The sequence below is a fragment of the Periplaneta americana genome, chromosome 9, assembly GCF_040183065.1.
Source record: "Periplaneta americana isolate PAMFEO1 chromosome 9, P.americana_PAMFEO1_priV1, whole genome shotgun sequence".
Lineage (NCBI taxonomy): Eukaryota > Metazoa > Arthropoda > Insecta > Blattodea > Blattidae > Periplaneta > Periplaneta americana.
In genome coordinates, this window is record NC_091125.1 from 176,994,786 (window position 1) to 177,021,588 (window position 26,803).

Genomic DNA, 26,803 nt, shown 5'->3' on the forward strand with positions numbered 1-26,803 from the left:
ACATAACTAAAAGTACATACAACTTATTTTAAGTAATCAAATTATTCACTAAGTGGAAATCAAATATTTATTTAAGACATTAGACTATCTATCATCAGTAACATTCAATATCAGACTAGTTTTAAAAGCTATACAGCTTGAACTCTACATCCAAACCCATAAACGAATCAAGAGGCTGCCTGTGCACAAGTCGTGGGACAGTGAAAACCTCTCAAGACACAAAAGAACGCAAATGGCCTCTCATAAAAGGAAATTCACCACCAGATTATTTAGACTGGTATAGTCCTTTGCACCCACCTCCTTCAGCAGATTACTGGAACGTCGTCTCCACCTAGAAACCCGTCCACAGCGTGACAGTCGACCTGCCCCCTGTGATGCCAAAGCTGCCATCTGCTTTTTAATGACGCCGCCAGCACTACGAGGCGCCATAGACACCAGGCGTCGGCAGCGTCGTTCACGCTGCTCACTACGCAGCCACATGACAGGGAGTGGTAGCACTACCGGGGGGTACCCATCACACTGTCTTCCTGAAACAACAATGCCGTTATCACCCCCAAGCCAGCATGGCATGAACGATTGTTGTGGTAACAGTTTTACACAGACTGGATTTTTTAAGAATCCCCACGGGGCGTAGATCCAGTGAATGTGACGGCTAGAAAAGCAAGACCAATCCACCTGTTGGGTAGCTGTTCGAAGATGAAACCAGGATTGCCCTCTTCCAGATGCAGCAGGAATCATTATTGTCACCGGGGTTGGCATGATTAAAACAAAAAGTTTTGAACAAAGTGTTCAAAATTGTTTAAAACAATATTTGTTGATTAAAACAAGTTTTAAGCACAATGTTTAAATCTATATGATCACATTATTAATGTTTACGCCAACAGAATTCTGTTATGTTTATTATTTATTTCTCTGTTAATAATAAACATTTTTTAAAGATATTTCATACAAGTTATTCCTCTCATCTTCTGGTTGTTTTATTTCATCCTAATTATTTACAATATAAATCAAGTTTGCCTTCTATTCGGCCTTTATAAAATGTACAGTTATGAGTTCACAGAGGTGCTCCTAACTTTATGCAGGATATTTTCCAAACAAACTTTATTATTAATAAGGATATAGGCTACAGAGCAAACAATTTTAATGTTGCCATCTGCATACAGGCCTATGTCTAAAGCAATTTTATCATATTTATAAGAAATCCACTGAAAATAATTTTAACATGTTTTTATAAAATAATCTAGTCTTTTTTACTTTTCTACAAAATTAGCTTAAAATTTCAAACTGAGCTATAACATGAAAGTTTAAAAGTACACCACAGAATGCTAATTTTTTTTTTGTTGTACCACTGAGTCATTAAATCACCAAACACCACTTCTACTACATGGAATGTTTTGGGTGCATGAAAAACAAAGACAAATTTGGCAGCCTTCTCTGTGCTACAAGTAATCACTTGATCAAGATCACTCACTAACTAATCGATACTCTACAGCAGTGGTCATCAGCACTCGCTGAAATGGGTAAAGGGTAAGCGGAGCTGTCCCTTGTGCTCTGTCGTGCAGCAGGAAAAGGTTGAGTGCATACCTGCTAGCAGCTACGACTGCACCATAGTGCAGTGTGTTCTCCGCGGGTAAGAGACGCTAGTCCCAGGGTGCTCTGTGCTGATGACCACTGCTCTATAGTGACATCGTAAGAAAGTAGAAATCCAGATGTTCTGTTTGATTGGAAATGTCTTTGTATGGTCCAAGTAATCAATAGTAAATCCATAATAATCCGTGTTTTAATTGTGCTGTCTAAATATTTAGGGAAGCGAAATTCTGATGAAGATCCTCCAGTAACAAAAATGTATTTACAAGGTGGGAAGACGTGTATAATTGACTTGTGCCCTCTTAAGCTTATAATGGACATCTCATTGTTTAATGAAAGTTGTGTCAATTCAAAAGTGGACTGTCAAGCTTTTTATAATGTACAAAAAATTATTTCTCACTTTTAAAAGATGCTAGATCTTCAGGGAAATATAAACGGAGGTAACTTTGTAAATATTCTTTTTTATGTAACTCACCATTAAGCTTCATCAAGTTTTATTTTTTCAGTTAGTAGGATATTAATTTTATGAATAATCTTTATTTCGTTTAATAAACAAATCGATAAATTTAAGATGTCTAAAATGCCAGTTTCCCGAATTTTTCTTTAAAAAAATCAGGAATTTCGGTTATTTTTACAATACTCATCTCGCAACCCTATGTATAAAACATGTTTTATATTTTTAAAAACCTCTGTCAACTTTATCATTTTCATTTTCAAAAGTCAAAAGATTAATCAAATCAACTCAAAGTATCAAGATGTACCATATCCACGGAATTTCAAATAATAAAAGATGGGAGAGTCTCAATGTACAAAACATAATCTCTGAGTATCGAAGAAAAAGTGCAGCTGCATCCTTTCAATTACTCACAGGGCATGACTGTTGAATCACTTGAACAAAATTACAATTTTTTGATCATTTTGTCCATTGTGCAATCTTCAGAAAGAAATGGATCAGAATCATATGTCCAGCCCTTTCCTCTAAACCCACTGTGTGTGAGAGCCAGAGAGTTAATGGCTTTATTGCCAAGACCTCAGCATCAGTTAACATATTTTAAGAACGCACTGTTTAAAACAGTATAAAAAACATCTTCCGCCCCCCCCCCCCTTTTAAATAGTAGATTGTAACATGTCTAGGTACCGAATTTCCGTGATCATCATCTGACAAGTTACTGTGCAGAATACGTTACACATAGGGATGTGGCTCATCCCCAAGATCCTGACGTCATGTCTGTTAACCTTACCCAGTGAACAGTAAACCATCAGTTTGCATACTTGCGCACATTCGAGTTAGTGTGCAGCAACCATCTACAGACTTCTGCAGGACACAGAACTTCAGTGAATTTGCATGTGTGGCTTATATGGATTCACTCCACTGCTTCCTCTCATACTGACAGACAGTCCCTTTCTCTTCCACGCGAATACAAAGCTCTCCTAGTGGCAGTCATTTTCTAACATGTTTATACTGATTAAAAAATTTAACATACAAAGGCAATATAATTATTACAGTATTAAAACACACATTGAAAATCATGTTTGCAGTCCTATCTTCAGTGGTCATGACTAATCAGCTGGTGTTCGCTGTGTTACTGTACAGTCTCTTGCTTGACATGTGGTTTCTCCATTCATCTCACTCAAAACTTTGAATTTGTTTGTAGAATATTTTCCTACATTCCATTCTTTGATATTGCAACCAGTAGACATTTCTTCATGCAATGTTTCCATAAAGCATATTTGTCAGTGCAAGTAAGTTGTACCTTCAGTATTTTTGGAGATATTGCTTATCTTTATCCCTGCAGTTCTTTCTTTCCATGACGCATCTCTCTTTCTTCTGCTGTCATATTGTTATAAACCAAACATTTTTACACGTATTTCTTTGTCTACAAAGCTGCGATTGTGCTGACTGAAAACTTGCCCGTATATCTGCATTTACATCTATGCTGGAAGGACGAAGTTACTCTGAAATAGAATTCATAAATTTCTGATTTTGGAGATATAAATTCTTTGCTAGAAACACCACACATTCAGTAAGACAGAAAGACAGGCCAGTGGGCGGTCACAGACACATACTGACACAAAAAGTATCACCTAAAATATTTAATTTTGTAATGTTAAATATTAATAAACAGTTATATACTCACTTCCACCTCTTCCATAATTCATATCAGTGATTACATCTGTGCTGAAAGGATGAAGTTGCTCTGAAATAAAATTAGAAATTTCTGAACTTGGGGATATGAATATAAGTAGGAATGCCACACATTCGGACACACACACACACGCACGCACATAGACTGCATATGTACAGTGCGTTCGTAGCTCGGCTGGACCGTTCCGCAGCGACCCTGGACTGGGTGAAGATTGGCGCGCTGCTGCCAGAGTAGCGCTGTAGCTACCGCTGACGCGCCAGTCAGTCGAGTTGGATCTGTCGTGAGGGAAAGACGTCTGTGCGTGTATTGTGGGTAAAATTGTGTTGTCTCGTGGTGATAAAGTATCTATTAATAATGCTTGAGTACACTTTAGAACAACGTACTTTTCTCTATGATGCGTATGTGAAATACTCTCCTGCAAGAAGGTGTCAAAGAGAATTTGAACATCGGTTTGCAGCTATTCGAATTCCTAGCAGGTCAACTATTCATGGCCTTGTCAATAAAGTCAGACGTACGGGATCTTTTTTGAACAAGAAACGTGTTCAACAACGCCGTGTACCGACAGAAGAGAAGCTAGATGAAGTAGGGCCGGTTAGAGCACTCACCCTGCAAATCACTGCGACGTTTAACAAAGAGGTTAACATTTCCAAGACGTCAGCTTTTGTGGCAACGAAACTTCTGAAACTTAAGCCGTACAGGGTAACTGTAGTTCATGCTTTACAACCACGAGATCCTGTAAGCTGGGTTAATTATTGCAATTGGTTTGTGCAGTCCGTTCATAATGGTGACGTGGACCCACTTTTAATGTTCTTCACTGATGAAGTGTGGTTTCATCTTCATGGTCACTCAGAACAACAGATACTGGGCTACTGAAAAGCCCCATATTATTCAACAAGTTCCTCACCACGCTGCAAAGGTTGGGTTTGGTGTGCAGTGAGTGCTAGTAGAATTATCGGTCCCATATTTTTCGACACAACAGTTGATTCACACGTTTATGTAACTCAATTCTAAATAATTTTTTTCCGCAACTAACAAGAAATGAACGATTGAGTGGCAGGATTCACTACAGCACACACCGCTGCGAATTCTATGCATGAATTGCGAAGCGTGTTTGGTGACAGACTAAATAGTCGAGGATTGTGGCCACCGCGTTCCCCTGACCTATCTCCATGCGATTTTTATTTATGGGGAACGTTAAAGAATAAAGTGTACGCATCAAATCCGCACATGTTACAAGAATTGAAGGACAACATCACGTCTTCACCCAGTCCAAGGCCGCTGTGGAACCGTCCGGCCGAGCTACGAATGCATTGTATATATCTACACAAAACCGCATACCTAAAATAACTGCGTTTATCACGTTAAGAAATATCAATACACAAAAAAGTAAAGCTAATCATAAATTCGAGCTGACTTTATATTCCATCCCGTGATCACTGTCAGCTATTAGGATCTTCAAACTGATCAAATTCCTCATTAATTACTTGCAGCAGGAAGCATTACAGTCGCACATTTTGCACCTCCATCTTGAGCTTTACAGTGATAATGTACAGCATATTAAACACATAACAATTTTCACATTGAAACACAAGCAACATTTTCTGCTTAAGACTTAGTGTGAAAATAATTAAGTGAATGTTCGTTAATACTGTCAATCTAATTTATAATTCAGTTCTATGTAAAACCCTCAATGCAACTCCTTCGCTGTTTTGCCATTGCACATTTTGATCTCGAAGCACACATAGCCTACGTTTCAACCTTTGCAAATAACTCTAAATCAAATGATAATGCACATGTTATTTACATTTGGCACATTCAGAGAGTGCACTAAGTGAATTAAGACAAATTTTGCACATTTGCGGTTTTGTCATTGGAGGTGTTGGTAAATGAAGAATTATTGTATAACGAGTACATTTTTCTTTCGTCTAATAGTGGGTGGTCATTCACCCATATGAAGCCAGTTGTGTAGGTAGACCAATTTACCGACAGAGTTGTTGCCCAGGGTGCTGTCTACACTACACATGAGATGAGATGAGATGAAATGGTGATACAGATTTGATGGGATGTGTTACCTGCAGCATGGGCTTGCCTAACATAAGTCATAAATTGGAGATACAGCGGGGATTGATCACAGGATTATGAGTCCAGCACTCTGGCCACTGGATTGCTGTGACAGCTAATGTCTCCACAACACACTGTACGCCTTGTGGGGGCGCATATGTCTCACAACACACTGTATGCCTTGTGGGGGCGCATATGTCTCACAACACACTGTACGCCTTGTGGGGGCGCATATGTCTCACAACACACTGTACGCCTTGTGGGGGCGCATATGTCTCACAACACACTGTACGCCTTGTGGGGGCGCATATGTCTCACAACACACTGTATGCCTTGTGGGGGCGCATATGTCTCACAACACACTGTACGCCTTGTGGGGGCGCATATGTCTCACAACACACTGTACGCCTTGTGGGGGCGCATATGTCTCACAACACACTGTATGCCTTGTGGGGGCGCATATGTCTCACAACACACTGTACGCCTTGTGGGGGCGCATATGTCTCACAACACACTGTACGCCTTGTGGGGGCGCATATGTCTCACAACGGACCTGTTTGCCTGACTGAAATTATTTAATCATATGGAGGAATATGAAATTATACTTATTTTGTCTAGCAATGAATTAAATTTTTGCTAAGATTCAGCATGTTTAGCTTTATGCAAACCTCTGATTGAGTTCTGGCTGATATGTACCATTTATTATCAGGCAGTACATCTCACTTGACGATATGTGTCAGAGCAAGAACAATTGTTTGTATGCATCTGAAGTCTGATTAGTGTAATATATAGCTAGTCAGCGATGTATGCAATGGAGGGGGAAAGGAATTGACCACCCTACTTCATTATCTCCTCTCCTAGTTGCCTCATAAGTGGTGTTTTGTTGTAGGGTTCAGACCTGTCTTTGGACAATTGACTAAACAACAACATTTATGCAGTTGGTATCACAAACATGTTTCCTTCAACTCCACAATAAATAATAATTGCATAAGAGGATTATTAAAATTCTCACTGTCATATTCAATAATAAATTATACTCTTCGAGGTTTTGGAAGCACTAGTGTTGCTGCAGGGAAATTCAAAGCTACTTCTCCGACCCGTGACCATGGCCAACTACGAACGAGAACAACCTTATTGCAGTAGCTAATGCAGTATTTCACATAACCTGCATTATTATTTCAATTAATATTGTCAATCTCAACACAACGAGCATAAAATAGATTCGGAACACCGAATATTTAACTCTGAGTGGACAAACAAATATTATTTTTAAGTTGTTTATGGACAAAACAACGTGTAATGATTACCGGGAATCTATCACCGTGCTGAAATAGTACTGTATAATGCAAGTGAGAAACAGCAAAGTTATTCTAAGTCCTTAGTAAGCAACGTGCCTTTCAAATTGCACATCTGCAAATGAAGTTGACATAAAGGCAAGCTTAAAATATCACAGTTTGTCCTAGCAAACCATTTACAGAGAGAGTTCATAAAAAAAAGTCTGATGATTGCCGTTTCTGAATTGTGTCCTGATAAGGACATTTTCACGTGAGGTCCAATGAAAAGCTCCATTCTCCTTCCCTCCAACACCGCACACTCAACGTGTCAACACTGCACAGACTACCCCTCTAACCCGCACTTTCCTCTCGCCCGGCAACTACTTCCTGTTTAGTCGGTTCATAACCTGGCTTTTAGTAAAGTTCATATCCCATTCTACCTGCTCTCTAAGACTGAGTCTACACATTGCGATTTTGCAGGACGACAACTCATTGGTTTAAACAGAACAGTGCACGCATCCCGCGCGCTTTTTAAAGCGTTTCATGCCTTTGCTGCAGCAAAATGAGGGTCGAAAAAAAACGCAATTAGATCAGCTGACTGCAAAATGGTGGACAATTAATATTGCCTTCTATTACTGCAGTAATAAATTTAAACTTAAAAGAACCGAACATGTTAAATAGTTTCGACTTCCATAAAAATGACATGGAATTATTATTACTAGACGATTTTAACAATAATAAACGTTGCAAAGACCAAAACACGCATTCCGCCATGATGGATCGTGCAGCAAACTCGTAAAGCGGTGTTCTGATTTGCTGCACGGATGCTGCAGCGACGGTGAAGCAAATGTGATAAAGAACGGTCCTGCTGCAGCGCTTTACTTCTTGCTTAAAAAAAACGCACAGGTTGCAGCAGAATCGGAGCTTGCGGGAAGGGACTGCAAGATGCCGCACGGCGGGATTATACAGTAGAGCTGGGGACGGAGCGAGTAGAACTGCTGAGTTACTCGGTTTTATCGGTTTATGTGCTTGGCAGCGGAGCACCGAAGTTACTCGGTTAACCGTAGCCGTTACCGGTCAGTTCAAACGTTCGAACAGAGTTCACGTGTTTCACTTAGTTCTACCAGACAGCAACGTAGATACTACTGTATTTAAATATTTTCTGCTGTAGGACAAATTATTTCCTTATCCCCAAGGCGGGCTGAAACTCTAGTATTGAAGAGGAGTTCATCCTATTATATGACCTGTCAAGTGGGCCTAATGAACACTGCCAGTTTGAACATATTACTGTAAATAATAATGATAATAATAATAATAATGTATTATTATATTATTACTATTATTAAAGCCCAGGATAACAGAGAAGGTTTGGAATTGAACGGGTCACATCAGCTCATTGTTTATGCGGATGACGTGACTATGTTAGGAGAAAACCCACAAAGTATTAGGGAAAACAGGGGAATTTTACTTAAAGCATGTAAAGAGATACGTTTGAAAGTAAATCCCGAAAAGACAAAGTATATGATTATGTCTCGTGACCAGAATATTGTACGAAATGCAAATATGCATAAAAGTTGGAAATTTATCCTTTGAAGAGGTGGAAAATTTCAAATATCTTGAGTAAAAAATATAGATGACACTCGGGAGGAAATTAAAAGCAGAATAAATATGGAAAATGCGTTTTATTATTCGGTTGAGCAGCTTTTATCATCCAGTCTGCTCTAAGAAAAAAGCTGAAAGTTAGAATTTATAAAACAATTATATTACTGGTTTTTCTATATAGTTGTGAAACTTGGACTCTCACTTTGAGAGAGGAACAGAGATAAAGAGTGTTTGAGAATTCGATGGTCAGGAAAATATTTGGGGCTAAGAGGGATGAAGTTAAAGGAGAATGGAGAAAGTTACACAACACAGAACTGCACGCATTGTATTCTTCACCTGACATAATTAGGAACAATAAATCCAGACGTATGAGATAGGCAGGGCATGTAGCACGTATGGGCGAATCCATAAATGCATATAGTGTGTTAGTTGGGAGGCCGGAGAGAATAAGACCTTTAGGGAGGCCGAGACGTAGATGGGAGAATAATATTGAAATATATTTGAGGAAGGTGGGATATGATGGTAGAGACTGGATTAACCTTGCTCATGTGAGGGCGGCAATGAACCTCCGGGTTCCTTAAAAGCCTTAATAATAATAATAATAATAATAATAATAATAATAATAATAATAATAATAATAATAATTATTATTATTATATTAGTGTGTTTGATTAATATTGAAATATGTTAAAAAAGGAAGTGCATTATATTTTTTTCTATTTGTGTTTATTGGATTTGTGTTACCTCATCAGTCATTTTATTTGTATTTATTTCTACAAATTAGATTACCTAATTACTTTAATTTATCAATAATATTACTCTTCACCAAAGAGAACATGGTTGTATGGAAGGCTAGCAATGTTATAAAATAAACAAACATTATGTTCTTCAGTTCAAGATTCCCGTTTTATTAATTATTTTGTCCACTTTCCGTAATAGTAAATAATTCTGTGTGTTATTTTTAAGTGCTTTAGGTAGCGCTTCATGGAGCCCATTTCTATATTCTTTTCCACTTAGCTGCAGTGTTTAACGTTTACCTCACATGTTAATTTATTAGCTGTTACGCCCACGTGCATCAACGTCGGTTAGTGTAACCACTAGTTAAAATTGTCACCTAACCCCTGGTTAAGCATTTTTACGGTGGATCGACCTCGGTTACGACTTAAATAGAAGGTTAACCACAGTAATCTCTAACCGGCCATATTCGAGCGGTTAAAGGAGATAACCAGTGATTAGTAGAGCAAGTAAAGCAAAATGGCGGCCAGAGCCACAAATGTTTATTTCGAAGACGATTATTATTGTACAGTACTTGAATTACTTGGATAGAGCGTGAGCGTGAAGTTTCTTTAGTGGCAAGAGAGAATTCTTACGAGGAATTAGGTGACAGAAAATTCCAGGAGGGATGTCGTTTATCAAAATCTACAAATGGCTCACTTGAAATAACACAAAAACAGTCATATTTCTTCTATTGATCGGCTGCTTATATTACGATTCTATATAACTTATTTTCTATATTTTAAGAGGGAATACTTGAATATCTCTTTCTCTATGTCACTGGCTGAACAAAGAGAGGTTATGGATGGATCTTATGGCGAAGTGCATCAACATTGATTAAAAACGCAGTAACCATAGATTACGAAACGATGGTTAAATAGTAGCCGTGGTTAAAATGTAATTTATGTGCACCATTCATAATCACCGATTACTAAAACATGACTAGCTGACACCTCATTTAACCAGAGTAAAGTCTATGATGGTACATTGTTTCTACAAAATGACTAAAGGAAAGCATCCATACCGCTGCAAAGATAATAGTCAACGTCTAAAAACGACTGCGCTCACTATGTTCTACATCGAAATGAACGTATCCTACATTTTCACGTTGCAATTGTTTGCCTTTGGGCGCTGTTATATTTGTGAGTTCCATTTCTTTGTTTTTCAGTACTTTTAGGTTAAAATCGTACAAAATGGAAAATTGAATCCAAAAATGATTATATCCCAATGTTAGGTTGAAGTATCGATAGACTTAATTACTAGATTTAAATGTAGGCCTATTATATAAAAATATCCATAAAGGAAAAGGATGCAGAAAATTGGTAGGAATGTGTGTACGATCTTGGGCTACACCAGGGAATTGTGCATTATCCTAAGATCCATCCATAACCTCTCTTTGTTCAGCCAGTGACATAGAGAAAGAGATACTGGTATTCGAGTATTCCCTCTTAAAATACAGAAAATAATAGTTACATAGAATCGTAATATAAGCAGCCGATCCGTAGGAGAAATATGATTGTTCTTGTGTTATTTCAATTGATCCATTTGTAGATTTTGATAAACGAAATCCCTCCTGAAATTTTCTCTCACCTAATTCCTCGCAAGAATTCTCTCTTTCCACTAAAGAACCTTCACGCTCACGCTCTATCCAAGTAATTCAAGTACTGCACAATAATAATCGTCTTCGAAATAATCACCTGTGGTTCTGGCCGCCATTTTGCTTTACTTGCTCTACTAATCGCTGGTTATCTCCTTTAACCGCTCATATTTGGCCGGTTAGAGATTACTGTGGTTAACTTCCTATTTAAGTCGTAACCGAGGTCGATCCACCGTAAAAATGCTTAATCGGGGATTAGGTCACAATTTTAATCGATGGTTACACTAACCGACGTTGATGCACGTGGGCATTAGGATAATGAACAGTAACCTGGTGTAAATGAGGTCCTGAATCGTACACACATTCCTACAAATCTTCTACATCCTTTTCCTTTGTGGATATTCCTTCTTTTTTATATAATATATTTAAATATAGTAAGTAAGTCTATGATACTTTAACCTCATATTGGAATATAATCATTTTTGCATTTAATGTTCTATTTTGTACGATTTTAACCTAACAGCACTGAAAAACAAAGGAATGCAACTCGCAAATATAACAGTGCCCAAAGGCAAACAAATGCAACGCAAAAATGTAGGCTACGTTCATTTCGATGTAGAACGGAGTGAGCGCAGTCGTTTTTAGACGTTGACTATTATCTTTGCAGCGGTATGGATGATTTCCTTTTGTCATTTTGTAGAAACAGTGCACCATCATAGACTTTACTCTGGTTAAATGAGGTGTCAGTTAACCATGTTTAAGTAATCGGTGATTATGAATGGTGCACAGAAATTACATTTTAACCACCGTTACTGTTTAACCGTCGTTTCGTAATCTATGATTACTGCGTTTTTAACCGATGTTGATGCACTTCGCCATTAGTATTATAAAATTATTTTATCAGTTTTATTTCGTCTATCATATATAACAACACCGTAAAAATGCTTATGCCCACGTGCATCAACGTCGGTTAGTGTAACCACCGGTTAAAATTGTCACCTAACCCGTGGTTAAGCATTTTTACAGTGGATCGACCTCGGTTACGACTTAAATAGGAGGTTAACTACAGTAATCTCTAACCGGCCATATTTGAGTGGTTAACGAAGATAACCAGTGATTAGTAGAACAAGTAAAGCAAAATGGCGGCCAGAGCCACACATGTTTATTTCAAAGACGATTATTATTGTAAAATACTTGAATTACTTGGATAAAGCGTGAGCGTGAAGTTTCTTTAGTGGAAAGAGAGAATTCTTACGAGGAATTAGGTGAGAGAAAATTTCAGGAGGGATTTCGTTTATCAAAATCTACAAATGGATCACTTGATATAACACAAAAACAGTCATATTTCTCCTATGGATCGGCTGATTATGTTACGATTCTATGTAACTATTATTTTCTGTATTTTAAGAGGGAATACTCGAATATCTCTTTCTCTATGTCACTGGCTGAAGAAAGAGAGGTTATGGATGGATCTAAAGGATAATGAACAAATCCCTGGTGTAAATGGGATCCTAGATCGTACACACTTTCCTACTCATCTTTTGCATCCTTTTCCTTCATGGATATTACTTCTTTTTTATATAATATATTTACATATAGTAAGTAAGTAAGTCTATCAATACTTCAACCTCACATTGGGGTATAATCATTTTTGCATCCAATTTTCCATTTTGTACGATTTTAACCTAACAACACTGAAAAATAAAGAAATGCAACTCGTAAATATAACAGCCGAAAGGCAAACAAATGCAACGCGAAAATGTAGGACACGTTCATTTCGATGTAGAACGGAGTGAGCATAGTCGTTTTTTGACGTTGACTATTATCTTTGCAGCAGTATGGATGATTTCCTTTAGTCATTTTGTAGAAACAGTGTACCATCATAGACTTTACTCTGGTTAAATGAGGTGTCAGCTAGCCATGTTTAAGTAATCGGTGATTGTGAATGGTGCACAGAAATTACATTTTAACCATGGTTACTGTTTAACCGTCGTTTCGTAATCTATGATTACTGCGTTTTTAACCGATGTTGATGCACTTTGCCATGAATCAGGGATTAGGTGACAATTTTAACAGATGGTTACATTAACCGACGTTGATGCACGTGGGCATCGATCTATCTCAATTTTTAATCTGCCGCCACAAATTTGTACTCCGTACTGTACTCGGATCAACCGAGTAATGACGTCACAGTAACTGCTCCGTCCCCAGTCCTAATGTACAGTACGTTGCTTACGAGATTATACAAGCTGGCGCATAGAGCTTGAAAAACGAGTCTGAAGTGGTTCCCTCGTAATGCCAATTCCGCCGCTCGGAGCGCTGTTCTGCCCTATATATTCATAGCAGAACACTTAAAAGACATTGACATTTGGGACATTTAAAGGACTCATCGTTGCTCATTAAATGCTTCGTACAATATTTTATGGACAATAGACGTAATTTCCAAACTTCTACTCCTCAATTATATTACAATAAAAGGCTGTTATTCTTGATATTAAAACATATTACATATAAACTGAGGGACTGTCTGCTCTGTACGTCAGTTCATACACCAAACATTTCCGGAAATAAATTAACTTGACATCTTACATATACACACTATAGCCTACCCTTTTCACCTAATATTATTAATATTGTTATTAAATAAGATATTGCAACTAATTAAGGTACTGCATTATCTTTAATTTCCTTGAATTCATAATTACGCATTAGATAGATAGATAGATAGATAGATAGATAGATAGATAGATAGATAGATAGATAGATAGATAGATAGATAGATAGATAGATAGATAGATAGATAGATAGATAGATAGATAGATAGATAGATAGATATTTATTAGCCTTAGGAAATACAATGATTTCATGGCATCGTCAGAGTGAATACATAATAAATATGCGGTTACATACATGTTATTCCGCCTAACTTTTCCCTCTCTTTTTAAAAAAAATACGGACGTCACAAGAACTGAGAAGTATAATTATTGCGCGATTTTTTCTTGCAGTGGTGAAAACATTTCTATAGGCCTACTGATTAATCTATTGAGCATAGTAATAGTAAACGCTGTAGTATTTTAGTGCGTGTACGCCTACTTAGCTCTTGTAAAACGAAACTTTCACTTTCAACGGAACACTCACTTATATTCAGTTCTTGTATCTTGCAGTAAATTATCCATTTGTGATCATCTTTTCAATATAACCTCCCATTGAAACGACCACTTAAAATCATGAGCTAGAATTTATTATTTTAAAAACATTTCCACGTACATACTGTTATAATTGTTATGAACCACAATACAAAAGACAACACTGTGAAATTGGATTAATTTACCAAGATTAACATCAATACCGGTAGTATAAAATCACATATAGGCCTAGGCTATATTATTTCATTACTTTATGGTATTAATTAGAAGAATTAATTTTGAAGAATTTACAAATATGCTGAAATAATTTAGGACACCTCTTATAGAAATGTAAAAATATGTATGTACATTTTGAAACAATGGGTATAGCACCACTTGAAAATGTTGAGCATTTTAACAGTAACTTGTAAATTGTTCCATCACGTTGTCTATAGTGTTCATTTATTGTAGCACTTTTAGAACGAACGTGGTTCACATACATAAGAAGAAATGACGATGGAATGAGTCGAACACATACAGTTTTATTTAATTTTTAGCAAATGATGAAGTTGAATATATACTGTTACTTCATATCCTAACATAAGTAGAGTTGCCACCATAGATGTAACACCTGAAATTAATATAAAATAAATTAATGTATTGGTAATGATACAAGAATAAAAAGAAATTAGGCTAGACATAACCTCACAAAATTACAAACACATGCTAAAACAAAAAAACAAAAAAAAAAAAAAACTTTACGTATCCGTATATAATAAAACTAGATATTCCAGATATAATTTGTTTCACACGATAACCACCTCAGCCTATTTCGGCAGCAGCCATTATTAGTTACAGTTTGAGGTGCATTACCTAATCTCATACTAACCTTGTTAAGTTCTCTAACCTAATTCACTGATAATTACGTAACAATACACAGGTCTAAAATACAGACAAATACACATTAATTACCTAATAAGTACAGCATGAAGATAATTCATTACTTTTGTCGGTATTTTCTAAAAGAGAAAGGGAAAACAGTAACAACATTATCTTCAATGTTTACATCACGTCGTTCACATTTTCATTAGGCCTATATCAGTAATGCTTGGTAAGTGAAACAATGCATGAAATTATTTTACATTTCGGGTCACATCATGCGAGAGTCGGAAAATGCAATTCGCCACTTTTAACATAGCATTGCTTGTAATATGAGAGAACTTTGACATTTACCTTAACCTATAAAGATACGACCTGTTGGTACCGAGTTCTTCACATAGCAAAACACAGACAATTTTCGAATATAACTTAGCTGAACAAACTTCAAATAACACTGTAATATGCTTGGCATATTTATAATATTCGTACTCAATCAGTAATGCACAATTAATCGAACTATTTTCACGATGCACAATGCTTTGTAATGGTACTATTCATCATTTCATAGGGCAGAGAGGCGAACCTAGCGGCAGAAATTGTCATGACTCACAGAGACCTACTCTCGATCGTGCTATGCGCCAGCTTGTGTAATCCTGTAAGCAACGGTACAGTACGACTACTGGTGCTGACAGTCGCAGGAGATGTGCGCCTGGGTCAGGCGAGTCCATTTAGTTACGCTAAGGGATGTTTGGATTACTCGCTTGTCTTCGAAGCGATCGGATGTCATTCGTGCGGTAGAGCTGTATGTTTCTAGTACAATTAAGCTGTACTGCATTCCTTTACCGACCGTTCGTCCTTATCTCTACTGCGGAGCTCTCCCCACTACTCCTATTACTTCCCCTCTTTCGCGTCGCTGAGCTGTCAGGACTATAGTTCCGTCGCTCTTATTTCCGGCAGCCAATTACGTTGCAAGGCGGCTACATTTAAACGCGTGCGTCTTGTGATTCGCTGATGATGACGTTATGGATTTCCTAAGCCTCGATAAATACTTAATATATAATCCCCGCCGTTTTGGCTCTTTAGTTGGCGTTCGCAGAAAGCACTCGAGGACGTTATTTGCCGCTCAATTATTTGCTGAATTACAGTGCGTTTGATTTATTATCATAGGAGCACGACATGATAATGTTTAACGGTGTGGCAAATAGATTCCTCGTCTGGTAGCTCGGCAACGAAAGAACAAAAATGGCGAACGATACTACCTAACTAGACTTTATAGAGCCTCTACTTCCTAAGACGTAAGCAAAGAGGAGTCAGCGTCGGTCTGTACGACTACAACACATGGATTCAAATGGTGGTGTTCACACTGCTACAAATCAAGCATAGGCGTCCACACAGCGCAGTTTTGTGGATCTGCACTCTACAGTGAATGAAGTATTCGAACACCGACAAACTTGTAAGAAATATAATATTGTAGAATAATGCACTTGTTTACATGAATCATTTTTTCTGCACATACTGAACTGTAGGAAATATTCAGTACTGAAAAGAAAATTAAAAATATGTATATTTAAAAAGACAAGCTTAAGTTTCGTAAGATGTGTCAATTGAACGCGTAAAAAGTATTCCAACAGTTCAAATTCCAGACGATTAGACCTGGACTCCCACGCGTTTGATCATGGGAACTTTTTATTACAATGGGGTTCAGTTTCCAGCGGCCAAAGAAAAAATTGGAAATCATGAAAATGACTTGCCGCCCAAGAAAAATATCTAAGGCATGTGGAAAAGCAAATTTAAGGAAAAAAATCTCGTTTAAGTGCACCGAAAATTGCCTGTGATCTTGAACTACATCTAAGTGTAAGTGACAGCACAGTGCGTAATTATTTGAAAAACAATGAATATCGTAATAGTCAGAGGAAAATATTTGTTAATGAAATCATTAGGAAGAAAGATTAGAATTCGCGGAGAAAATTATGTATATGGAAAACACCTCTAATCCGTTCTGGAACAAAGCGAAATTCGCAGACGAGAGCAGATTCAGTATTTTGTCTTCAGGTGGAAGATGTGACCAAACACTGGACTCTACTCATGAGTAAAACCTTATTGGTGTCACTTATGAGGTTCTAACCTGTCTTCGGCAAATTGACTAAACAACATAATTATTATATTGAAATTTATTCAGTTTATTTTGTACAGCTGTCAAAAGAAAAAGTGGCCGCTCTCCTGGAACAAAGTTCCCTTCGGGTATCTTCGCTATAATTCGGAGACAGGCGATGTTACATGTTGTTGGACCACGTTGCCTGATATCTACAGTTATAATTGAAGTATTCTCTCTGTGATTCGATAGCATAATGGTAGCGTTCAGGCCTCTTATCCATGAGGTCCTGCGTTCGACTACAACCTCGTGCTTTTTATGTTCTTTTTTGTTATGTTTTTGAGAGAGACAAACTATACATAATGGCTCCTTTCTCTTTTACGATTATTTTAGTAATTAACATCAGGTTCATTAATATATTATGCCATGACTTTATCATTATGATATTGTGGCTGCAAATGGAAAGAAAAAAGATTTTATTCTCAATAAAAATATCTTTCGTGGCATAAACAAAACAAATTTACTGGCGTCGGCCTTAAAACATTCAAACAATTAAGCGTTCAAAAAACAAAACAAAAAGCCACAATTCAATATTTAGTCTATCTTCCTCTTATCTCGATCATCTTGCAGTCGAGTGGGCATGGAATCGACTAGTCTTTGCAAATAGCGACTGTTCTTAGACACGATATTCCAGGCATTCTGAACATACCCACATACATAAGTGTTCTGTCCATGGGCAGGTCTTTCATTGCAAACCCAGCAATCTCCAATCTTTCCTATTTTCTGCCTTCCTCTTAGTCTCCGCATATGATCCACATATCCTAATGTCTTCTATTATTCTTTTCAACCAGAGACCCAACCAATTCCTTTTTCTCTTTCTAATCAGTTTCAGCATCATTCTTTCTTCACTCACTTTTTCAAACACAATTTTATTTCTTATTCTGTCTGTCCACTTCACACGCACCGTTCTTCACCACATCCACATTTCAAATGCTTCAATTCGTTTCTCTTCATTTCGTCGTAATGTCCATGTTCCTTCCCCATACAATGCCACACTCCACACAAAGCACTTCACTAGTCTCTTCCTTAGTTCTTTTTCCAGAGGTCCGCAGAATATCCTTCTTCTTCTATTAAAAGCTTCCTTTGTTTATGTTTGCAGTTTTTCTTGGGAAGGATAGGCCTAAATGCGGTAACATCCCGTTGCTTTCCGCACACCAATATCTCTTTCGCATCTTATTAAATTCCAGGGGACCCAAGCATGGAGATGAGGAGAGTGGATTTGACTAATTGGGCCCTCCGGACTTCTCCGAAAGTCACGGCAAGGGTTAAATATTAATTCTATCAGGATGTTTGACCCGATCAGAGACCGGGAAATCTCAATTAGCCTTTGCACCCCGCATCCTGGACTAGCTTCTACGAATCATCAGAAAATCTTAGAGTGTGATTGGGCCAATTTTTCCGAAAATGTTTCCACACTTTTGCCCTCGTAGCTCAGCGGACGAACGTCGAAATTTAGATGTCAACGTCTCAGGTTCAATTCCTCGTTACTCCTTTTCATTTTATTGTGGTTCAAGATAGTATAATGTAATAATACAAAAAGAAAAACTAATACCAGTATTATGCAACTGGATTTTTCCAAACCTAATATTAAATTTATGTTATTTATATCGCTAAAGAACGATTACAATAACTAGAATATTTATACAGTATCACTAAAGAACGATAACAGAATATAAATGATAAATATCGGTTTGTTTAATTAATATAAGATATTATATAATACTTATTTAATTATCTAAATAAAATAACCTATTTTACAAAGAAAGATGGTTATTTGTGTTATAATAATTACTTACATAAAATACAGATTATTTATATTGCGAAAGAACAATAACAATATAAATAACTTGAATATTATTTTATAATGCTAATGAAGGAAAACAGAATATAAATGATAACTTGAATATTATCTATATCGCTAAAGAACGATAACAATATAAAAAACGTGAATATTATTCATATCGGAATTTCACAGATTTATTACAGATATATTTAAGAAATTGTAGAAGAATAGTAATTAGTAACAGTTTCCTATTTATTCTTCTTGGAGCCAAATTTGTAACTTTTAAAAGTGTGGTTATTATGTTGAAGTGTATGTGTTGTAACGGATGCTTGATTTGTTATGTATGTGAGTCAGTTATGTGATGCTTGATGTCGTCGCAATGTCGTAATTATAGTTTGATTGTGTTTGTGTGACTATTGTGTATTAATTTATGATGTATGGTACGGAAGGCTGCGTATTTGTGTTATAGAAGTGTTACGTATGTGTGTTGTTAATGTTTTTGTATGTTTCAAATTGATACCTGATATTTATTTTGCAATCGCAATGCCTAATTTACAGTTTGTTTATGTTTTGTTTACATCGCGTAAGCTAATTTAATTTTCTTTTCTATTTCTCTTTATGCTTACCTTTTTTGTGTATGAAACTATAGCCCTAACATACATATGTAAAATAGGGCTAACCACCATTGGAGATACAATAATAATAATTGTTATTCATATCGTTATAAAACGATAACAGAATACAAATGATGACTTGAATTTTATTCATATCTCTAAAGAACGATAACAAAATATAAATAACGTGATATCCATAAAGAACGATAACTGAATATAAATGATAATTTGAGTAGCATTTACATCGCTAAAGAACGATTAAAAAATAAAATGAAAACTTGAAGAAGGCCCGAACCCACAACCTTTGAATCATTAAACAAGCACTCTACCGCTGGCCTACGAGGCGCAGACATGGAACACTTTCATAGTTCGGGAACTGCTTGTACAAGCACATGCATCGTGTAACATCGCCGCGACCCGAAGTGGACTTTGAAAATATTCGCTGTTCACGAGTGCGGCCATTTTTTTTTTTTGACAGCTGTACATCTTCTTTATCATATATAAGTACTACAGCCCAAATAACTGAAATGGCTGACTATTGTGTTAATAATTATTATCTTTGATCGTATGGGATATTGTCCTAAAATGCCATAACTTTTGTCTTTTTAACTGAGCTTCCTAAACTATATTCTGCAGTAACATCGCATAAATACTGAACGGCTATCTGTAATTTATCATCTTAAATTGGTAAATATCACTTGTTCACCTGCAAACATTATAGAATTTAAAATCTGTGAACCTAATTAAAACGTGTTGTCGAGATTGTTTTGCTGATAATAGGATGACCAGAACTCTTAACGATATTGTGAAACATAGTGCTGTAAAGATGATGATCAAGAGTTCGTCGAAGAAATTGGATATTCGATAAAAATTAAAAAAAAAACAAAAAACAAAACAAAAAACTTATTTTCATACGGTTTTATGTAACAAAATTTAAAATTTAACAAACCCTTCATTGACACAAAAAGAATGAGCCCAGGATCTTTTTTCTATTGATTCCTTAAGCAAACTAGCAGCCTCACACACAGAGCTTGCAGTTTTGAATGACTTGCTGTCGACTACAATAACGTCCTTCGGCTGGGCCTCAAATTTATGATCACCCAAACGAGGGATTGCGTTTTTGTGGGAAATGTGTAGACCGATGGAGGGCATCCCGTCAGGCAGGAGGTAATAAAATCGATCCTGCAAAATCGCAATGTGTAGACCCAGGCTAAGACAGCCTGATCTCGAATATTACATAATGCATTCATGAACCTGATGTTAATTAGGCCTACTAATACAGTCATAAAAGAGACAGCAGCAATTATACAGGGACATCACTTTATTTTTACTTCAACTTTTATTGTACCCGAGTTTTTGAATGCACTTCACTCCCACCCCTTCTACTAATGAAGTTCAACCGTCCTCCACACAGACTCAAGACCGCATATAGTCATAGTACCCTTACGGTCATAGTGAACAATACGTTCCAAAAATATGTTCGCGTTTTCCAGTGACGAAAGAGCTTTCAGTATTACATCATTTTCCATTTGCCTACGTCGCATCCCGGTTTCCCCCACCTGCTTCTATTCGCCTCTCGGTAAATGCTAGTGGCTGGGCTGTCTTAGCTCTTTTCTGGGAACATTAATTTCTGTTAAGAATTGGACGTCTACGTAATATTATACCCATACAATTGTTTAAAATAACTTAAATAAAAGGGCCTCGTTAAGTAATTAACTGTCACGTGATTTCCTCCCTTTCTACGACGCTGCGACGTAACCACTTGCACGGACAGTAGATAGCATGTCTTGAGTAATTTTATCTTTTCGGATCGGGCAGAAGTGAAGATTGAATTTACAGTACGTAAGGTCTCTTTTATAGAGTAGGTACAGAATTATTTCAACATGATTTACTGATACGAAGTACGAACCTGGTAGCTGGAATTACGTACAGTAGTCTATAGTGCGATAATATGCACATTAGAACTGAAGCCTGTACCGAAATGAACGGCCAACATTTTCAAAAATGTGTTTAAGTATCCATATTATGATTATTTTTCAATTTAACTTCATTCTCTATGTACGCAAATGTGTTGTAGAGAGTATAATATACACTGCATAATGAATACGTCCACATGGACAGCTCAGTTCGTGAGTAAAAACACTCATTGTTAATACTGTACTGTATTTTGATTAAACAAAAATCTAATGAAAATTATCAAACTCAAAATCACGATATTTCCTAGTTTACGTAAATGGATGAACTACTTTTCTTCCCTCCTATACCTAGTAAAGTGATTTGTTTGTATATTACGCCAGTATCATCGAACTCCAGTCGTGGAAGGGGGTAGCAAACGGTGTTTCCGGTTCTTAATCGTTGATCCAAAGGTATAGCCAGGTTAATATTAGAAATGTTAGTAAAACTAAAATGATGCTCTGCATTTCCTCTCTATCTTAGGCCTATTAAACAGCCATAAAAGAGGCAGCAGCAATTATATTTCCTCTCTATCTTAAAAACGAAAAAACATTAAAAGCACTCGGTGATGTTCGAACGCACGACCTCACGAACACCAGCCCGGAACGCTGCCTCCGAATTGTAGCGCAGGTACCGAAGGGAACTTACGTTAGTATCTAGAGAGCGGCACTTCTTCTTTTGACAGCTGTACACATCAGCCAGAACCTCAATCAGAGGCATATTATTATACAGATGACAATAAATTGTTCTGGTCTATGTATATATCTCATAATATGCTTCAGCGAGAATATTAACAAGTAGCAGTAGCAATAGCGGTAGTACGGTGGTGGTGGTGGTAGTAGTAGTAGTAGTAGTAATAGTTATAATAGTAGTAGTAGTAGTAGTAGTAGTAGTAGTAGTAGATTTATTTCTACTGGTAATTAAAGGCCATAAAGCCTTCCCTTCCATTCAACCAGTATTAGAATAACAAATATAAAATGGAAGAAATACAGGAATATACAATTAATAATAATAATAATAATAATAATAATAATAATAATAATAATAATAATAATAATACACTCAGGGACAAAAAAAACCGGACACTTTAACATTTGCTGGTATTTTGCAAAACATTATCTTCTCATACAATATTATGGTAGCCATCTGTTGTTATGGAGACGTGTATACATTGTTGATTGTTTTTTGTTTTATAAACAAGCCATTACAACCAAATGTTCCAATTTTGCTTTCGGGGTCTCAGCTATAACAATTTTGTCTCAACCATTTTGTGCTCCATTATCGTTATCATTCGTTATTTCTTTATTTTTACATTTTCTGAGTTTAAGTGGGGTTGTAACATTTGTCTTAAAACAAGATGCGACCTGAAGATGTGACTCGAGCTGTAGCCCTTTACGATGATGGACGCAGTGTACTTTACAATGCAAATGTTATGAATATGGCTAGATGCACAACCCATGATGCCATAAAACGGTATAGAGAGACCCTAGAATATACCAGAAGACCAGGTTCGGGTCGTCCAAGAGCTACAAATCCAAATGAAGACAGGTATATGGTGTTGAGAGTTCTTAGGGAGCGCAACCTACCAGCTACTAGTGTAGCTCAGCAATTTGTTAACAAGCATGGACGACCAATTTCGGCCAAAACAGTTAGGAGGAGGTTGAAAGCAAGTGGACTGATATCAAGTAGACCTGCAACTGGTCTCCGACTTCTCAGGATGCATCGAGTTGAACGACTGCGTTTTGCAAATGATCACAGGGATTGGAGAAAGGGACAGTGGAGCTGTGTTCTGTTCACCGATGAGTCCCGTTTCAATCTGTGCTCACCTGATGGACCTGAAAGAGTGTGGAGAAGGAGGGGAGAATGATTTTCACAGTGTTGCATTTCCGAAAATGTGCCGTATGGAGGTGGTGGAGTGATGGTTTGGGCAGGAGTGTGTACGGATGCTCGTACAGAGTTGGTTTTTGTTGAAAATGGAAGACTAACAGCTGATAGGTATATAAATGAATGTTTGGCTGATCATGTTGTGCCATTTGGCCAATTTGTATGCGATAATTTTGTTTTAATGCATGATAATGCACGGCCGCATATTGCCCATGCGGTCGGAGATTATCTCCAAGAAGTGGAAATCCATGTTCTTCCATGGCCAGCAAGGAGTCCAGACATGAACCCAATTGAACACGTGTGGGACATGCTGGGACGGCGTGTTAAGAATACACGACCGAGACCAGAATCGTTACAAGAGTTGAGGCGAGCACTTGGCGAAGAATGGGAACTTATTCCTCAAGAAGACATTGCTAACCAAATTGAGAGCATGCCAAGACGTATGGATGCAGTTATTGAAGCCAGAGGGGGTAATACCCGTCACTAAAAAGAGTTTGTAATGTTTAAGGCACCATAAAATGAAAAAACAGTTAGACCAAATGATGCCATAGTTATACGCCCTTTGTAATTTTTTTGTAAATTTTCTCATCAGAGATTTTTTTTTTTTCAAATGTTGTCGTATAAGGTGCTAAATGAAACATTATTTTGTTTAAATGGTTTTTGTTTCATTTTGAAATAATTGTCAACAAAATACAAGCAAATATAGAAGTGTCCGGTTTTTTTTTGTCCCTGAGTGTATTTATGTTATGTTTTATTTAACGGCGCTCGCAACTGCCGAAGTTGTATCAGCGTCGCCGGTGTGCCGGCATTTTGCCCTGCAGGAGCTCTTTTACATGCCAATAAATCTACTGATATGAGCCTGTCGCATTTAAGCACACTTAAATACCATCCACGTGGCCCGGGATCGAACCTGCAACCTTGGGCATAGAAGGCCAGAGCTATAGCCTACCAACTGCGCCAACCGGGTCGACTAATAATAATAATAATAATAATAATAATAATAATAATAATAATAATAATACAGTAACAATAAAATAAAATGAAAACAAGTTCAGTTACATGTAATTCTAAGAATCAAACAAAGTATAGTAATGTGAAGCGAAGCAATTGTTAAAATAATAAAGAAAAAATATAAATGTTAAAAATAAAAATCATATTAGAAAAAATATATATTTTAGGAAAGCTCACAGTCTAAGCAGTGTATTTGACAACCGGATTTTGAATATCTGACAGTCCCACGCCGGTAGTAAGTTCCAATGACGAGAAATTGGCAGTGGCGGTCGCCCATAAGGACACTTGGGGCAGTGCCCCACCTAACATTTAATGTTGACATTATTTCAGCATTTGAATTTCGAAGAACATTAATAAGATATGTTCTTTTTATTTATTCCCCATTCCTATTGTGATATGTAGATTTGAATATTTTGCAGCACTCTTAGAGAGGTGGAGCTGCCTTCATCCTGGAATGTAGGCTGACCGCCTTGATGAAAGTGCCCTGTGTTGAGATCTGAGTTATGAAAGATGGAAGGAGATATATGCATGTTTACATCCTCCAAACGTAATGAGTCATTACTTTATTGTTGTAAAATAAAATACTTTTGACTGCATATTATCAAGTTTTAATGCATAATTTCTTAATTTTTTTAGCATATTTGCATGCATATTTTCACGATTTTTAGAGCATATAAATCCGCAGCCTACTGATCAATGATAAACTTTTGGTAGCTTTGTCCACGAGCGGAACGGCAGTCGCACTATTCTGAGGCCACACGAGCGGATGAAAGGATTTGAGGTGGACAGTCGCCGTGCAGTACTAGTGTGCTTCGAAATGCTAAGAATGATAAGAAAAGTAAAGATGAAGACATTGAGTACATCCAACAGTCAACAGTCCTTTATTACAAGGAACTTTTCATGTGTTGTGTAACTAGTTGCGCAAGGAGGAATCAGTTTATTTTAATTAACTTCAAAATGACATTTCCCAACGACTAATTTTATTGTATCCTACTCTGAAAAATGCCTTCAGAAAGAATATATTAACGTAAGACTGGCTATACCTCCAATAGAATGCTTTCTATAACATTTATGGCAAAAAATGCCAATAATTGCATGCATTTAATTGTTGAAATGAATAAGTAATAAGTGTATTTAATTTCGTATTCACTTTGGAGAAAATATATTACTATACGTATATTACCGGTATTTTGGTAGAAGGGGATTAGGAGGAATTATCAATAATAAATAGAGTTTACTGGGATGAAATATGTTAAGGTTACCGTGTGTTTTATTTTCAGAAACTGAAATGTTACCAGTGTTATCACTTTTTATTAAAACTTACATAGAGAAATTAATGAAGTAAAAGTTAAATGTCATAAATTAAAATAACGTATGTATCAATGTATAGGCTTATGCGAGAAATATTTGACAAGGACTGTTTATTAACACATTTCCTTTCTGCGTCAGAATGTTCCGTGAAAGTGAGAAACAGTACACAACAAATTTCATACGATGCTGAACATTTTTTGTTTCTGTCCTTGTACTCTTCATTTTGAATGTCCTAAATATATAGTCTTTTCTCATTCTCGATCACCTCAACGTCAACTTTCTCTACATCTACATCACTCATCGAATACAATCACAATGTGCAATGCACCACTACAAATTAAAAAAAAATTGCAAGAGCCAGTACTACAATACACGTGTGATGTGTCGACTGTGACTCAAGCAGACGTTAGAGGGTTTTTCTCGGGGTACTCCCGCTTCCTTCTATCATTCCACCAACACTCTCCACTTTCCCCTCATCTATCATCTGCAATAGTAAAAGGGCTTACGGATTTCCGATGCTGATATAGGAAGGGTTTGGGGCTCAGATAGGATGCCTGTCTGTCAGCAGACGATGACAGGAAGGGCTTGGGACTCCGCCCCCGAGACTTATCAGGCTACTTATCCGTGAAATGGGACCTAGCTCTATTAGGGACTGATGCAGGATGGCTCACCTGTCAGCATCAGATTCACGAATGTCACTCAGGTCACCTGTCAGATTTGGACAATCGTCGCATATAGGCCTATAGACACACAAAGGGCCAAAGCATGCCTAAGGTACCGAGTCCTGCTCTCGTAAAAGCCAAGATATGTCGTCTGTACACTCGCCGCCAAACTGCCGCGTCCGCTCGTGTGATTGACACAATACGATTCAATACCCGTAGGGAACTTGCGGCGTCCGTTCCGCTATGGGCGATGCGGCAGACTGTCCGTCCTGTGTGAACTGCTACATTTAAATTAGTGCGCCATAGAAAATGGTGCGGCCGCCGCAGACATTCCGCTCGTGTGAACCGGGGGGTTCCCAAACCGGGGGTCATGTATAAATAATACTC

General features: G+C 37.2%; 1 protein-coding gene across 8 annotated transcripts in view; it reads right to left on the reverse strand.

Moving 5' to 3' along the window:
• LOC138706798 (CTD small phosphatase-like protein 2) overlaps nucleotides 1-26,803 on the reverse strand; it is a 75,252-nt gene that overhangs the window by 31,248 nt on the left and 17,201 nt on the right. For 3 of the 8 annotated variants that reach the window (XM_069836512.1, XM_069836509.1, XM_069836508.1), the window contains exons 2-3: nucleotides 3,726-3,785; nucleotides 298-527 (exon numbers count right to left, since the gene is read on the reverse strand). In XM_069836512.1, the coding sequence (XP_069692613.1) occupies nucleotides 298-527; nucleotides 3,726-3,747 (252 nt within the window). In that variant the 5' untranslated portion in view covers nucleotides 3,748-3,785. Of the gene's footprint in view, nucleotides 1-297; nucleotides 528-3,725; nucleotides 3,786-26,803 lie in introns of those variants that run through there. The other 5 variants (XM_069836514.1, XM_069836511.1, XM_069836513.1 and 2 more) reach the window with 3 other exon arrangements.